At 41.0% G+C, this 16831-nt stretch overlaps 2 protein-coding genes across 5 annotated transcripts in view; both read left to right on the top strand.

The window, feature by feature from the left end:
* TBC1D23 (TBC1 domain family member 23) overlaps nt 1-3442 on the top strand; it is a gene marked incomplete at both ends in the record, with an annotated part of 28679 nt that extends 25237 nt beyond the window's left edge. For all 4 annotated transcript variants that reach the window (XM_079546654.1, XM_079546653.1, XM_079546652.1 and 1 more), the window contains 3 exons: nt 516-651; nt 1999-2193; nt 3361-3442. In XM_079546654.1, the coding sequence (XP_079402780.1) occupies nt 516-651; nt 1999-2193; nt 3361-3442 (413 nt within the window). The remainder of the gene's footprint in view (nt 1-515; nt 652-1998; nt 2194-3360) is intronic.
* A 2283-nt stretch (nt 3443-5725) lies between these two features.
* NIT2 (nitrilase family member 2) lies at nt 5726-12216 on the top strand (the record flags this gene model as incomplete). Its single annotated transcript, XM_079544663.1, has 10 exons — nt 5726-5753; nt 6301-6419; nt 8359-8479; nt 8603-8691; nt 9031-9124; nt 9499-9573; nt 10004-10082; nt 10695-10793; nt 11723-11778; nt 12128-12216. The coding sequence occupies 10 exons, from the start codon at nt 5726-5728 to the stop codon at nt 12214-12216; spliced, it is 849 nt and encodes a 282-aa protein (XP_079400789.1).
* Between the last annotated feature and the right edge of the window lie 4615 nt (nt 12217-16831).

Below are 16831 nucleotides of genomic sequence, written 5' to 3'. Positions count from 1 at the left end.
GGGAAAGAAAAGTGGCCTATAAAATAAGCTAGATCTAGGAAGGGATCTACAGATCTTTTCAGATTTTTTTTTTCCGTGCAAGAAACAAGGAGCCATCAAGTAAAGTACACAGTCTGAAAACAAATTAGAGGAGGCCTTCTTAGAATTATGCCATATTTTCATTACTCCTTACTGAAAGATACTGGTTTAATAGATGAAAAAAGTTTACATGAGTTCATGGGGAGTCTGAACAAACCCATGTAGAAGAGATCTATCACACTTGACTGAAAGAGCAAAAAAAAAGCAGTTTAAGAAATCACAGGAGCTGAAAAGAGCTGTCTGCTGAGAGAGAACTAATAGAGAAGTATCAAATATGCATGCTGCTTTTTCCCTCAGAGGAATTGTATATGGATGCTTAGGGGCTGGGTGGACCCTGGTTTAAAATAGCATAGTTCCTATTGTTTCGAGTGAATTGAAAAGTTGTTGACATGTAATAATCTTTTTTCCTTATAAACCACCATCTTTTCTTCAAATAGATGAAATTGACAGCTCTTCAATGTCTGATGATGATCGAAAAGAGGTTGTCAACATCCAAACATGGATAAATAAACCTGACGTGAAGTATAACTTCCCCTGTAATGAAGTAAAAGAAAATGGACATATGTTTCCCAGGTAGTGGAATTAGTCCTAAACTTAATGAACATGTCTGTCTCAATACACTTCTAAAAATATGCTCAAGCAGTTAAACTGTTCTTGATACTATATCAGAAAATGAAGATGTGAAGCAACATAAGAACAAAATATTACCACTGTATTTCCATTCTTGTGTTTTCAGTGTTAATTATGTACAAAACATAGTATGAGGGTTTACTTTGTAAAACAAGAAAGGAAGAAAAATGTTCTTAGTATACGTAGGCTTACTTTCAAAACCAGGTAGACCTGAGTATCAGTTATTCAGTTTTTTCTTATCTAGCTCTCTGCCTTGTACTGTTTGCTCATCTTGCCCCTAAGATTCAGTGACCTTGTTTAACCTGCAAGAGCAGAAAATGATGCTTTAGGGAGATTTAGGTTAGATGTTAGGCAGAAATTCCTTACTCAGAGAGTGGTGAGGCCCTGGCACAGCTGCCCAGAGAAGCTGTGGTGCCCCATTCCTGGAGGTGTTCAAGGCCAGGTTGGATGAGACCCTGGGCAGCCTGAGCTGGTGGTTGGCAGCCCTGCACAAGGCAGGGGGTTGGAACTGGATGGGCTTTAAGGTCTCTTCCAACCCAAGCCATTCTGGAATTCTATGCTTACTGCATTTTAGCTTCCCTAAAGAGTACAAATCCTACTGAATGTGGATAACAGAAAATTACGATGATCGTTCTCTTTCATCACGGTCTGTTAATGTCTTTTATTTTTTGTTAACATAAACCAAATGGAAGCATAAAATTATATGCCATATGAAACGTGGAGTGATCTGTCACTCAGGTACCACATGGTCACACACATGCATTGCTTCTGGGAAGAAGCCAAAAGTGGGTCTTGAACTGAGTGGGCAAGTGAGGAGTTCCACATTAGTGCTTGCATAGCGACAGTCAGTCATGGCGTAGGTCTGATGCTTCACATGTAGAGTTGCAACTCTGTAGATGAGGAGATGGCATTGGGGTATGACTGAAGGATGGAAGATGAAAGCTGGAGACATTTTCCCCACACTGCGTGACCTGACTTGTTCCAGGTGGTTTTTGATACTGATAGCACTCATAACGTTTGTGATGAGGTGATGATGCAAACTGCTCAATCTGATTATGTATGTTATGAGGCTGCCATGCTTGTTTTTAAAAATGGTTATGATGCACTACTCTGGGAAAATTGGAAGTATTTTGTAGACATACCTAATTGACAGAAGTACCAAATCGTTTCTTAGATTAGCAAACCATTCTACCTGGTTCTCTGTGTGACTTGTTTGTAAAATTTAGCTTTGTAAGTAGCTGATATTTAGTGAAACAAAAAATGTGATTGCCTTCTTTCTTTCCTTTCAAGTCACCTCCTAGTAACGGCAACCCATATGTATTGTTTGAGGGAGATTCCGTCGCGGAAGGGGCTGGCTTACATACAGTCTCGACAGGCACTCAACTCTGTAGTCAAAATCACATCCAAGAAGAAGCACCCAGAACTGATCACCTTTAAATATGGAAATAGCAATACTTCAGGCATAGAAATTTTGGCAGTTGAAAGGTAAGCCCTCTTAGTAGCTACTGGCATTAGTAGCAATGATACACAGGATGCTGTCAGCTGGAAATCAGATGTGTGCTGTAATTCCCAAAACTGAGTTAAAAAGTAATAGATTTTGTTTGGGAGCAGATATTCAGATATGAGCTAGAAAGAATATCTGCCAGTAGAGTGAAAAAGTAAGGAGAACAAGCTGGGGGAACTCCAGGATCCCCAGTGACTGTTGCTGAGGGTGAGATGAATATGAGAGTTTTCTTGCTGTAATGCCTTAGTTGTCCTTCATTTCATGTATCTGCTCCCTGAAGTACAGCTTTCTGAAGGGTGGGATTTAAAGGAGAGGTCCTCCTTCTGTGCTATGCTTTTTGAGACATTCCGTTTTTCCCGTGTCTTGTATAAGGGTCTGATCTCAAACTCTGAACTCCTGAAAACCTAAGTTCTGAAAATTAGACACTGCCATGATTAGCACTGAAATATTTAATCCTGGAGAAGATGCCAGGGAGATGTTGGTTTGTTTGCTTTCATCAGCAAAGCCCCCTGTTTCTTGACACTGCTTTAACAAAGCTGCTGACATCAGTTGGTCATTTCCTCATCCTTTTCCTTGCTGCAAATGGTGTGCAGCAAGCGCTCTGTTTTCAGAATAAGTGGGAGATGACTTTCCTGCTTCACCAGGAAAGTTTGTCTGTACCTGCTGGCTGCTTAGGGTAAAATGAGTTTGGTATTATGTCCAACACAGGTAAGTTAAACATATTGCAGAAAGCTGTGCTGCTTGTTGAATTACTTCCTCACCAGCTTACTGACTGGAGCAAATACAAAAGAGAAGATGGCAACTTAAATTACCTGGAGATATCCATAGCAATAAAAAATAAGAAAACCAAGGACTGCCATACATGCGTCAGACATTGGTACCTGTAGCAATCAATCTTTGCCATTGTTAATTAATAAAGAATTTTTTCTTTCTAGAATGGTTTGTGAAATACTGAACAGATCAAATTTCACATGCAGAAAATGTTTTGTGAAAAATAAATGTTAGTTCCTCAGTAGGTCTTCATTTTAATAGCTTCCCCTTCGCTTTGCCCTTAATCTGTGCAAGAAAGAAAAATGAAAGAAAGAATTTCAGTTGATGCTTGAAAGTTTTGTAGTGAATTAATGATGGCTTTTATTTTTTTTTTTAAGGTATCTGATTCCAAATGCAGGTGATGCAACCAAAGCCATAAAACAACAGATCATGAAAGTATTGGATGCCTTGGAGAGTTAATAACTAAAGACGTTGTAGAAAAGAGTTTATAAAGAAGAAGTAACAAAGATACTGTATGTGGACATGAGCTGATGGTTTCCCAATCAAATACTAACTTTGTGTTTTTTCAGTTTACTGACGGGAGTGCCTGGATAGCAGGCTTAAGATAGGGTAAATTATTACCAATTTCTGAACAAGATTTTTAATTTCTTTTATTTTGTAGAAGTACGTATTATAAAGGTCAGTTTGTTTCACTGCGATGCACCTTTAATATGAGTGATGTGCACATTTATAAGAGGGCGTGCTGCTAGGTTCATACAGTATACATTATACAGTATACAGTATGTTACAAGAATGAAGCAAAGTGGAGAAGCAGTAGAAGACAGGATGGCTTTAAATGACTGATATTTGAAAGCAAAATATCTCCATAGCCTACAGTCTATAAATTTGATTTTTGCCTACTGGGTAATAAATTGAACTATTAAAAACTTAGCTTTGTAAGCAGAGCAGATAAAATCTTAGGAATAGTGCTTCCTTTCAGTCAGAAATGGGCAAGTGCAGATGAAGGGGAAGAAATGCCAATAATTTGGAAAACTAACATTTTAGCAGTCCTACGAAATTAAATTTACATTAAATAATTGGAATGGAATATAAGGGTATCTTTAAATACCAAAACGAACCATGCGTAATAAACCTTTCCTACAGGGTTGTGATTTCATTAATTATGCTAAATTTTACATTTGATAGGTTGAAATTGCTTCTCATGTGAGGGTGAGTGCACGCATTGAAATGCGTATGGCAGTGGAAAACCAGCAATCTGGCTCCTGTCAAGTAAAATGTCTAAAATAGAAGTTAGGCTTTTAAAAGCCTTCAGTTCAGCACAGAATTGAGTTTATGTTGACTAAAGGAGTGTTGAAGATTGAAGGTGTGGCTAGAAAATTAATGCGTACAAATAAAGTGATTTCCTGTGCTGCGTGCTTGCACTTGCAATAAATGCTTGCAATAAATGCCACCTTCATTGGTTCAACATTTGTTTCTACTCCTTTAATAACTGTAAGCTAGTGAATGTTTGACAGAAGGCAGCTGTGTAATAGTGCATTTTTGGCCTTCTTCGTGGTACAGGAATGGATCTCTTGCTAGGAAGCCCAGTATAGGAATGTCCTTATGGCTGAGGCAAAGTACCTTTGTAGACAGCTTTGTGGAAATTACCAAAAATTGTGAAGTTAAAAAGTTAGGGGTTAGTTTTGCTGTGTGAAGTTTTCTGGTTGAGTCAAAACCTGTGAACTGGTACATCATCGGGAGAAAAAATAAACTGACCTTTATAAAAGCCAGTTATTCTAAGTTATTTTACTAGGAATCAAGCTAGGGCACCTTAATTCTGGAACTAATTCCTTTTTTTTTTTTTCCTTACTATCTGAGTAAACACCATTAGAACTTGAACGGTTAAAGATATTTGCATGAAATTGCACCTGGGCCAACTCTCGTGTATTTATAGTTTTGCCCAGCAGCTGTTGTATTACGTTTTCTTCTTCCTCCTCCCTTCTGAAAATATCCTGAAGAGTCTCTGACTCCGTGCCTACTTCAGCAATGAGATTTTTTTCATGTAAAGATGTTTGTGTTACTGTTTATAAACAACGGATGTAAATAAACCAGTACAATTTGAACATAATTTCTGTCAGCACAGTGTGGGATTCATTGAATCAGTTAACAGGTTTTCTTAGAGGCATGCTGTAAATGGGAGCTATGAGTGGAAGTCAGCCTGTCGTTTGCAGAAGAGGTGGTTGATTATGGATCACGGGGAGCTGCTGGCAGTAGCATGTTAATGTAAGTATGCTGGAATTTTGACTGATTGGATTAAATACTTTTGGGTGAACCGTGGTCAGCTTTCCCAAAAGGTCGAGATAACAAATGACCAGATCACAGAGGAGGTATCTGTAAATTCCACCCATCTCAGCATCACACGCTTATATTGCACTGACAAAACATTGAGAACATACAGCAAATTTCTTAGCCACGAGAGTGCGAACAGGAGAAATAAAATAGAAAACATAATTAGGGGAGAATTAGGAATTATGTCATGTGCAGGTGAACTATATAGCGATATCTTGAAGGATCTGATTACTTGTAATGAGCTGCACCTGCTGAGAGAGAGGAGCGGAGCTGAGCCGAGCCCTTCTGCTTGGTCACTTGTCTACTGGTGCGCTGCTGCTCCGCCCTGAGCCGTAGGCAGACTCCGGGACTACATTTCCCAGCAGCCCTTGCGCCGCTCTGGGCGCATGCGCCCGGCCGGGGCGGAGCGCGGAGATGCAGGCGGCGCGCGGAGCCATGGCCAGTGAGTGGCGGCGCCGGCGCGGCGGGTCGATTGGAAGGGCGCTTCCTGGCCACGCGGCGCAGCTCGGGCGGGCCGGGGCGCTGCGGGTGTGACCTACTAATGGCTGCTGTAAAGGGCGGCTCGGCAAGGCTGGCACCGGCTCCGTCACGGAGATGACCGCAGAGCTGCCGCGGGCCTGCAGCGCTTCGTTCCCGGTTGGCTACACCTGGCCGGGGGTGCTGTCCTACAACCTGCCCTACCACCTGCTGCTGGAAATGGAATGCTAGACGCATTCAAGGCCAGGCTGGATGTGGCTCTGGGCGGCCCGGTCTGGTGGTTGGTGACCCTGCACGTAGTAGGGGGGTTGAAACCAGATGATCGTTGCGGTCCTCCCTGCACTAGGAGGCCATTTCCAGAGTCACGCAACCACTGCAGAGCCATTGGAAGTGGTTTGTGCTATGTCCACATGCGGGCAGATTTATTCTGTTAGACACTCATTCATGAATTAAAGTTATGAAGTTTTACCTGGGGGAATTCTGCTGAGTAATTTCTTCTTTTCTGCCAATAGACTTCCGCCTGGCACTGATTCAGCTTCACGTATCTGCTGTTAAGTCAGATAACCTTCAGCGAGCCTGTGGGCTGATAAGGGAAGCATCAGCCAAAGGAGCAAAAGTTGTGGCTCTGCCCGTGAGTAAAGATCATCATTTACATAATTAAATAAGTGTTTTTAACACAATTTTGCATTGTGATTCAAAATGCCTATATCTCACACTCTTGGCAAACCTCTGTTTACTGTTAACTATGCATTGTCTATTCCTTTTTCTCTCTGGATATGCTTGGATAAACTGGGAGGTTTAGCTTAGATATTAGGAGGAAGTTTTTCACACAGAGGTGGTGACGCACTGAACAGGTTGCCCAAGGAGGCTGTGGATGCCCCATCCCTGGAGGCATTCAAGGCCAGGCTGGATGTGGCTCTGGGCAGCCTGGGCTGCTGGTTGGCGACCCTGCACATAACAGGGGGGTTGAAGCTAGATGGTCATTGTGGTCCTTTTCAACCCAGGCCATTCTGTGATTCTATGTGTGGATGCTGTAGGAGGCTACAGAAGGGAAAAGCATTCTTGTGTGGAAACTCAATGACAGCATTTTTGATCGCTTTTGATTTCCTTTTTGGACTTCATATCTGTTTCTCTGTGTCAGTGAGGTGATCTTCCCAGCATACCTGGAGGTACACGTACTGTGCCCTGCAGCATCTGACTTAGGAGGGCAAAGTTCTTTTCTGGGTGAACTTTTGGTCTCAATGCTTTACACAAAGAATGTTTCTCTCTCCTGCTCTCACGGGCAAAACATTAAGCAACCTCCCCTTCTTTTTTGTGCTAACACAGCCCTTTTATTGCAAAAATGACCTTTGATTGCTCTGTCTGGGCCTCCTAGTTATCTATTATTTGCTACTTTTGTCGTGTGTACAAACAAATAGTAATTTCTGTTCATAGAGTAAAACCTCTCAAACAAAAGCACTTTCTGTTTGGGAAGGTAAACTTTGTACTAACACCAAGAGGTGAAATATTCTCACCTCCACCTTGTTTTTGAAGTCACACTACATAAAGAAGCTATATGCACCAAGCATATAGCCTACAGCTTTTCACAATTCATTGACCATTTCTTTTGTGGTGTTGGTCTTCATGTGTTTTTGATTTATGAACCTAGAAAAATGTGGAAGAAAAATGCTTTGTAATACTTATGGATAAAGGAATAATAACAGCAGAATCCATTTTAATCTGGAATGTGATTGAAAGCCATTCAAAGGTCTGTCCCCACATTCTTCCCAATCTGGAGAGCAGGGGACGAGATGATTTGTGCAATCTGCAGTTCTGTTCTAGCACAGCCCCATGAGCTGCTGCAGCTCATACAGATCTTCACCTGTTCTCCTGAGTCTGTGGTTTCAGTGTCACTCGCACTGCCTTGCAAAAGCAGCAAGATGAAGGTGGGGGCAGCTGGCAGTGCTTTCATTTCCTTGAAGTGCTGTCCAGATTTCAAAAGCCCAGGGAGCAGATCTGACAGTCTGCAGAGACTTGCTTCCCTCCTTGGACCTGCAAATTGTGCTATGGATTGGCCAGCTCTGCTGGCCCAGTGTCATATATATGCAGCCAAAACAATTTCCATCTAATTCTGGTTCAGTTCTATCGCCTCTGCTATTAGATATCCCATCTGTGGCCTTCAGCTGTAACTCCCTTAGAAGGAGACAGAGGTTGCAGAGGGAGGTGTGTCTCGCATCCTCCTGGAGCTAGGAAACATAAGGCCAAGTGAAAGTGACTACTGTGGGCCTCTCAAGTACCACACAGAGCACTGTTAATATTAGCATCTAAAGATTACATGCCTCAGTCTGGGGGACAACAAATTTTAAATGAATGAGATTCCTCCAGGACAAAAGTACAGTTCAGCTGTGGGGAAATGGTGTCTAAGTGATTGTCCATAGCAAAAAAAAAAAAAAAAAAAAAAAAAAAAAAAAAAAAAAAAGTAATCTTTAAAAGTGCTACATGCCTTTTAAAAATGAAGAAAACACACTGTGATGATCAGCAAAAGAATTCCAGGGTTTTGAGATTTGAACTTAATTCTTTTATCATTCTAGGAATGCTTTAATTCTCCGTATGGAACCCAAAACTTTAAGGAATATGCAGAGAAGATCCCTGGAGAATCGACACAGAAGCTCTCAGAAGTTGCAAAGGAGTGCAGCATCTATCTTGTTGGAGGTAGCTTATTCCTAGTGACTGCTTCTATTGAGGGGTGAATGGGCAATGTCTACTGGTGCAACTGAATCAAAACTCTATAGAATACAATGGGGTGGGTAAACCTTTGTTCTCTACTTTCTAAAGGATCCATTCCAGAAGAGGATGGTGGAAAGCTGTATAATACTTGTGCTGTCTTTGGTCCTGATGGTGCTATACTGGCAAAGCACAGGAAGGTAAGGTAGAGAATCGTTATTATGTTTCTCATCCACATGGCCAGTATTAGCAGTGTTGAGAAAAATGACATTTGATAAGCAGAACACTGAAGTTACAGGTTTTGTGTGCTCAGTTGTTTTTTTGTTGCTGTTTTCCCCAAATAACTTTAGATATGTATGTTTCTGTAAAGAAGAAAACTGCTTTACATCATCCTTAGAAGCTCTTGTAATCTTCAGCAATATTTAGTTGGGATCTTGCTAAAAGAATAATCCAGATTACAGTGACTAGCATACGTGTCACATAGGAAAAGGCTCCAACACCAGGTGGATAAATTGTTATTAATAATATTGTAATTACAGATTCATTTGTTTGACATTAATGTTCCTGGGAAGATACAGTTCAAGGAGTCTGAAACACTGAGTCCAGGGGATAGTTTCTCCATGTTTGATACTCGTGAGTAGAAGACAAGCCTTTGGCACATTGTTTCATGTGAGGATGGTATTGTAATGAAGGCAATCAACTGTAAATCCTATCCCAACATCCTTGAATCAACTACATCAGATTCAAACAAGCCTGCTACCCCCACCCCATCTTCAGAAATCAACACAGACCCTTAACTTAGATCTCCTAAGAGTCTTGACTCACACTGACTTTCTCCTCCTGGTAATGTGCACACCCTAAGAAAGTATGCCACTGTAGCTTTGGTCCGTGGAGCACAAGGAGCGCTTTCTTTACCACTGAAAAGCTTGCAGCTAATCAGAGACAAATACCTCTTTTCTGTGCATGTGACAGTAATACAGCTGTTATTTCTGGTGTTTTGAGAACAGCATACTGTAAAGTGGGCCTGGGCATCTGCTATGACATCAGATTTGCTGAGCTGGCTCAAATCTACGGACAGAAAGGTAAGGCTGGGTCATGCTTAGCCCTAAGGCCTGAACTAAAGGGGGTTGCGTGTAACGTAACAAGAATTCCCTGTGTGTTCCTTGTCCATTAACACAAGCTGCAGCTTATGGACAGGATTTTGTTATTGAAATGAATATCTACTCTCCTTGAGTAAAGTAACAGTCATTTTCTGCTACATGGAGATGTATGTGGCCCCACACAATTGCAATGTATCGTAGCACTTTGTTGGTGTAATCATCTGTGTGATGCATGGATGGGGTCTATTTGTTTCCTGGCAAAAGTCAGGGGAAAAACAAAAACAAAAACAAAAAAAAAAAAACCAAAAAAAAACAACCAACAAAGCTGACCTCGAGCTTCTATGTGCAGTCACCATAGGTTAAACCTTCTTCTCCTTAATGATGGCTGGGTTCTACTTTTGTTTTAACAAAGGTTGCCAGCTGCTGATATATCCAGGGGCTTTTAATATGACAACGGGACCAGCTCATTGGGAACTGCTACAAAGGGGCCGGTAAGAACAAAGTAACTGAGCAGGGAGTTTAGGTGTGAAACAACTGTTTCTGTTGCAGGAGCCCTATGCTGTCAGAACTTTACAGTTCTTCAGGTCTTTCATGGGACAAAATGACTGTGCTGGGAGGGAGAGAAGGAGAAACTGTTTATCCTTCACTCCTGTTCTTCCCACTGCAGCTGTGCCCTCACAAAGACCTTTTCCCCATGGCTTTGTGAGCACTGTTCACAAAGAAATTTCTACACAGAATGGCCAACAGACAGGAACAATGATGTCAGAACTGCTTTAAATGCAGACAGAAATAGATCCTGAGACTCCCAAATAGGCAGTATTAATCACCTGGTCTGCCTCCATCAGTTGTGCTGCATACTAAACTAACACGTAATTCTTTCTGTCCACTAACTCTGGGGCAGGCAGCAGAGACTCCTTCCACTTTTGCCTCTAAACTTTGTGTCCTTTATGATTTTGAAAAGCCTACAGGAGGCTGGACAGCCCATCCTTCTGCAGGAATTCTGACTCCTCTGCTTGGTTAATTGGTGGCATAAGGGAAAGGAGGGGAGGGGAAAAGGCTACTCATTTTCTTCCCTCCTTCCCCCTGTCTTTTTGTGAACACAGAGCTGTCGATAATCAAGTCTACGTAGCTACTGTATCTCCTGCTAGAGATGAAAAAGCGTCCTACATTGCCTGGGGACACAGCACCGTAGTAAATCCATGGTGAGTTCAGGAAAAAAACCCAACAAAATTATTAAATGTTTTATTTGAGTCTCACTTCAGTCCCACATTTCCAATTACTCTTAAAAAGAAAAAAAATCATCTTTTTCTTTTTGTTTTTCAGCCAACCAGCTTTAAACTAAAACTGGTTTAACAGCACACATTCCAGTAGGAAGCACAATAGCCAGTTTAGTAGTATTAAGCACGAATTAAGCTGCTGCCCTTTTCAACTTGCTTTATGTACCGTGTATGGGGGTAATTGTGTAGAACAGAGCCATCTTAACTTTATATAAAAGCATTTAATTTGCTCAAAGAGCATCAGTTTGACCTAAGAAAGAACAAGAAGGATGTCTTCAACTAGATGAGACCTCACTTCACTTAAGCAGCAATTACTCTTCCCCTCGCACATGGGTAATTGGGTAAACAAAGTTTTCTGATAGTTACTTTTCTTCCAAATAAATCATTCCACTGATATTACTCTTCTAGATAATTGCAAAGTTTATGTTGAATACAACAGCACCTAATGGGGCACATAAGTGTGTAAATGTATGCTCCTATTAGAAGCTGATGGGATCTAAAAGGAGAAAGTACCAATCTTTGCTGCCGATGGTTCTTCCTGGTGAAATTGCTTCCTTCCCCTTGAGGTATATTCCACGTTCACATACTAGTTCTCATAAGTGCTCTTATTTTTGATCTTTGGAAATGTGCTTATATTAAGTATGTGTATATGCCACACTCAAAATGCGCCACATGTAAAGCATAGAAGCTATTTCTATCACACAGTTAAGAATTATGATGCTGTTTTTAGGACAGCCCTGTGTCTACAGCTGTGGACATCAAGGGTAGGAACTCCCTTTTATACAAACAGCAGCAGCTGATCTGATGCCTTGAGATTGTGTTAATGCTGTGAACAAATGTGCTTCGTGTTGCAGGGGTGAAGTCATAGCCAAAGCTGGGGCTGAGGAAACAGTTATCTACTCAGATATCGGTAAGCAAAGGTTTTTGTCCTGCATAAGACTAAAGAGACAGGTTGTTGGTTTGTTTTTTTGTTTTTTTTTGTCTGTGGCCTTATTCACCCAGTTCCAGCTGAAGCAGTGTTGCCATCCCTTCTCAACCTTTACTAGAGGAAAGAACAAGCAGCAGCAGGACTGGACTATTACTGCTTCTTTGCCTATGAGGAAGCTACCACCTTAGGAAAGAACAAAGCTGAGGCTTCTTTCCTGGTTGCCCAGTTGCTGTGCCCTACACTCAATCATCATGAAAGCAGCGCTCTTCCTGCCTTGCGTCAGCAAGTCCCTTTTGACCACTGTTCTAATAGCTCTTTCTTTCTCCTTCAGATTTGAAGAAACTTGCAGAAATCCGTCAACAAATTCCCATTTTAAGCCAGAAGCGTCATGATCTCTACAGCATAGAGATGAAAAAGTGAAGCTGGGTGAACAGGAAAGGTTCTAGTAGCACAGTAGCTGCTGCTTCCATCTTCAGGATTCCCTTACTGGTTGCTCCACAGGCTACTGTGATAATTGATTAGGGGCAAAATGACTTACTGGTATAATTCTAAAATTGACTGAAGTACAACTTTAATTTACAGTATTAAACAGCTAGGATGAAGCTGGAGGTGAAATCAATTAAGTAGCAGTTAACCTTTTTAGTCGTTACTGCATTTAGATACTTTTGTTTGTTTTGCTCTTAAGTTTCTGAGGTATTTTTTAGGATGTAGAGAGGTGGGAATTATGTTCTCTCTGGAAATCCTCTGAAGTCAGCTTTAGTATTATGAACTTTTCTCTGAATTATCAGGGGCTTTACAGGTATGACTTCCACATCAGTACCTAAATGATTCTGAGTTTCTTAAATGCCCAACTTCAAACCAGGCAAGCTTAAAGTTTAACACACTAAGCAAAATAGGCCAAATTCCACTTGGAACTACTTAAAGATAATGTGATTAGCAGTCAAACAGAATCGTTACTATGCAAGAATCTGTTAACAGATCCTGGCTGGAATATCTGTATTAAATTCTTAATACAATTCCTGCTTATTGCTGAAGTGATGTTACTGTTCTGTCAAAGCAGCTCACTTGTCACCACACCCTTGCTCTATTACTGCTTCCTGAGTGTAATGTCTGAATTGGTTTTAGTTTCGCTTTCTTGTTGTGTTCTATTGAAAAGGCTGAGGGGTCAGTCAAAACGGTTGGAAAACTGGTTGCCTTTCTGTCCACAGTGTCACAGAATGCAGATACCTGTATCACTAAACATCTACAAGCATTACTGCTACCAAAGGCCAGCTCCCTCCAGCTGCGTGGATATGTTCCCCACTGCACTGCTCTTGCTTAAGAGACCAGCAAACTGGTTAAAGATGGCTTTAAAGAACTTAAAGGCAGTCTTGCACTTTGTAAGAGATTTTTTCTCAGGGGGGCACCTTAGTGGTTCCATTTCTAATGAGAAAGCAAAGTATTTGCTGATGGCAAATGTTTTCCTGAAGTGGGAAGCAAAAAGAAGCATATATGACTATTCATGCTTTACCTCTGTGCTTTTAGTTTACCACCAACACAAAGGATGATCGACAGGCAAAAGGAGATTTCAGATTACAGAAGAGGACAGCTGAAAGCTTTTGTCTTGTTCTATCTAGTTACTTGTGCCCAAACCATCTTACCTGTTCCTTCTTCAGCCATCCTTCTCCCTCAGCTATCCTCTTTTTCTGATGTTCCTTTGACTTCTCTGGGGTTAGTCAGCTGCGTTGTTCAGAGGCCCCAGCCACCTATAGGGGAATTAATGGTTACATTAAGTTAAACCCTAAGAAGTCTTTCCCCTAAAAGGCAGGTCCCATCGTTCCATTCAGTGGCATTATCTATTCCAGCAGCCTTCTGTGCCTGTGCTTTCTCAGCATTTTGGTCTACACACCGTAATGGAACTCTTAAGAAACACGCCATGGAGCGTAAGGTGAAGTGAAAATTTATTTGTTGAAAAATAAATATAGAAAAATTAACATTGAGTCAGATTTACTGCATTAAATTGGTGCCTGTCACATACATAACAATCAACACTACTGAAAGGCCATCACAGGGGTCTGGCTTCTAAACCACACCAGCTATTATATATCCTTCTGAACTACCACATCTTTCCTACCACCCCTACACTATACTAATATACAGCAAAATGGAACACTCATCTTTGGAGGATAAAAGAAATGCAGGTCTCTCAACAGCTAACCACTTCAATGCGGTGATGTAAGATCCAGTCTGAAACAGGCAATAAAACAAAATCTGTGGCATGGATGATCCTCCCCTGGAATTTCAAATGGACAGAACAAGTGAAAATGTGTCATGGCCCACTTTGGTGAACAAAGCTGAAGAGGTGATGTGAGCTCAGCCCTATTTGTCAGGTCGAGTTGTAAGTACCTTGTCCTAGGAGGCTGCATTGGGAATCTCCAGGAAAATTTACTCAGTCACTCAGAAGTGATACCAATGGACTGTGAACTTGAGAGGGTTTTGCAAACAAAATGTACACAACTGGTTCTCAGCTAGGTAGCTAAAGCAGCCAGTACTCAATTCTATGTTAGCAGGAGACAGGCACTTTAAAGTATCCATTTTTTGCATGTGCACTAATATTCTGTTAAACATATAAAACTAGCCAGTAACAGCTCTGAAATGGCTGTGAAAGTAGATCCTACTAAATCAAGGCACAGCTTTTAATCTCCATTTTGGCAAACTAACCTCTGCATCTTAACACAAACAGCAGGAATTATATGTGATCAGAATTAAGATGCATAACAACTATGCGAAGAACCAACTTCCCACAGGTTTTACCATACACAGTGTCTATCCCGACCTTCATTACTAACTTCCTATATGACTTCACTGTTTTTTCTTTAAATAGCAGCAATAATTGTTTCAACAGTAGCCCTCAACCCCTATTTAAAAAAAAAAAAAAAAGAAAAAAAAAAAAAGAAAAAAAGCATTTCAAGGCAAGTTCACATGTACACCTGGCATAAAACAAACCCTCACACATCAGCCAATAAAAAAAATGAATTCCCTTTCCCTGGAGGAGCCTGAGCAGAATCTAACTGCACACGCATGTGAAGAGGGTGTCAGCTACTCAAATTCCCAGCTCTATCTCCCTGCAAGTTTCAGCCCTCCAGATCATACCTCTGCAGGGGATGGTAGCAATCAGAGATAAGGTTCCTTCATTCCATGTCTCCTCATCTTTTCTTCAAGGCTCAGGTGAGAGATGAGAGGCAGTCAGTTATTACTAATTCTTCCTAGATGCGGAGCGACCCAAATAAGTGCAGAGAACACTTCCATCAAAACCTGCTCTTATTCATGTCAGAGAATGATACTTGAAGGTAATATTTATTTTTTTTTTTTCAGTTTACAGGTGATACGTCATTTACAAAAAAATTACAGACAATGCATCCTTTTCAGTGCAGTTTCAAACTAGTTCAAGAACAGGCAAGAGTCTGTGATGATTTGGAATGCTAGTATTTGAGAGCACATGCTTTTTTCCCTTAATTGGTTTGGTGGGGACAGGAACGGGGTAAAAGTAGGGTGAAGAGGAGAAAAAACCAATGTAAATAAGGCCATGCAAATAAAAACTCCTCGGGAGAACAGGACAACTCGGTCAGAATGGCATAGTTTTGTTCTCGGGAACAAATGCAGGAACTGATGCAGAGATAGCAAGTTCCAGAAGGCATTTGACACTTGTTACACACAATGTCCTTAGCAGCTGCAAGTACCTTCCAGTGCCTTCAATTCTATGCCAACACCACGATTTCGGATCACATCAGTAAGCTAACTAAAATACAAAGATTAACTCTCCACATCTACAGTTCACCATTTCCATTCTCAATTGTTTTTGCTGGAAGAAAGGTAGGTCAAGTTGAAAACACAAGCTGCTGCTATGGAGTGCCACAAGGAGAGAACAAGACAGTTTGATGGCAGTCTGGTTCATTTCTTTAAGAGGTGAAATACATTAGAAAATTCAACACAAGCAAATCTATGATTTTAGAACGGGTAGAAGCACAGATCAATGTATGGTAAACTAAGCGACATCAATTACATAATTGCATGAGTTTTATCCAGCCACATCAGCCCAGGGAGAGGCACCACAGACTGACTACAGTATCAGATGGATCAACCCAAAGCAGCAGAGAAGTGCTCACTGAAGTTCATAGTTAGAGGATGAGTGTTTATGCTAGCAGTAACTTGCCAACCTGCTATTTGCCAAACAGTTGCTTCTTTTGTTCAGTATCTGTAATCTTAGACAATACAGGGCCTGAGGAACAAGGGAACTAGCAAAGGTTCTGAATCCATGATTTGAGGGTTTAGACTATGCCTTGTTCTTTATCTCACTTAATCCCGCAGAGGGCTATTACAAGGATTAGAGCAGAACACAGAAGTCTCTAGGGACCAAAGAAGAGAATTTAGACAGTTGTATGAACTCTTAGATTTCAGCAATGGACAGATCACAAGCAAGCATGACCGTACCTTGGCAGCTCCACTCCCAGCAGTGCTTTCTATCCTTGAAAGTCTCTCAGAACCCTACAGAACAATTTCTTGTGACATTCAAGTAAGGACTGCTGCACAGGAACATGGCATCTCTTCCAGTAAAATCTGCAGTAAAGTAGCATTACCTAGCCTCTTTCCCCAAAAAACCTTTGTACTAGCTCTCCTACATGGACACCTGGGCTTTCTGGGGTGAGAATAAGGACTATCAAATTAATTCCCTAATAGCTGCCACAAGACTATTTTTAAGTTGTAATGCAGAGGGTAGGAAGGGCTTTAAGGGAAGATTGTGCATGCTTGCATATATTTACAGAATTCTCTTCACAGCTACTGGCTTTAAAAAAGAAAAAATCTGTTAACAAACAGTTTGTAAATTGTTTTTTTTTTTTCCTTTTTGCAAAATTAAAATCAACCCTCAAGAATTAATATAAAAGAGATACCTATTTTACAGCACTGACTAGTATTACCTTTAAAATCAACAGGGGGAAAAAAAACATGCTGTAATATTATTTAGTAAAGCAAAAATCACCCATAACGTAATCACTCA

Source organism: Tetrao urogallus (genome assembly GCF_951394365.1).
Source record: "Tetrao urogallus genome assembly, chromosome: 1".
Taxonomy (NCBI): domain Eukaryota; kingdom Metazoa; phylum Chordata; class Aves; order Galliformes; family Phasianidae; genus Tetrao; species Tetrao urogallus.
Note: the sequence above shows the minus strand (reverse complement) of the source record. Positions and strands in the feature narration are given on the sequence as shown.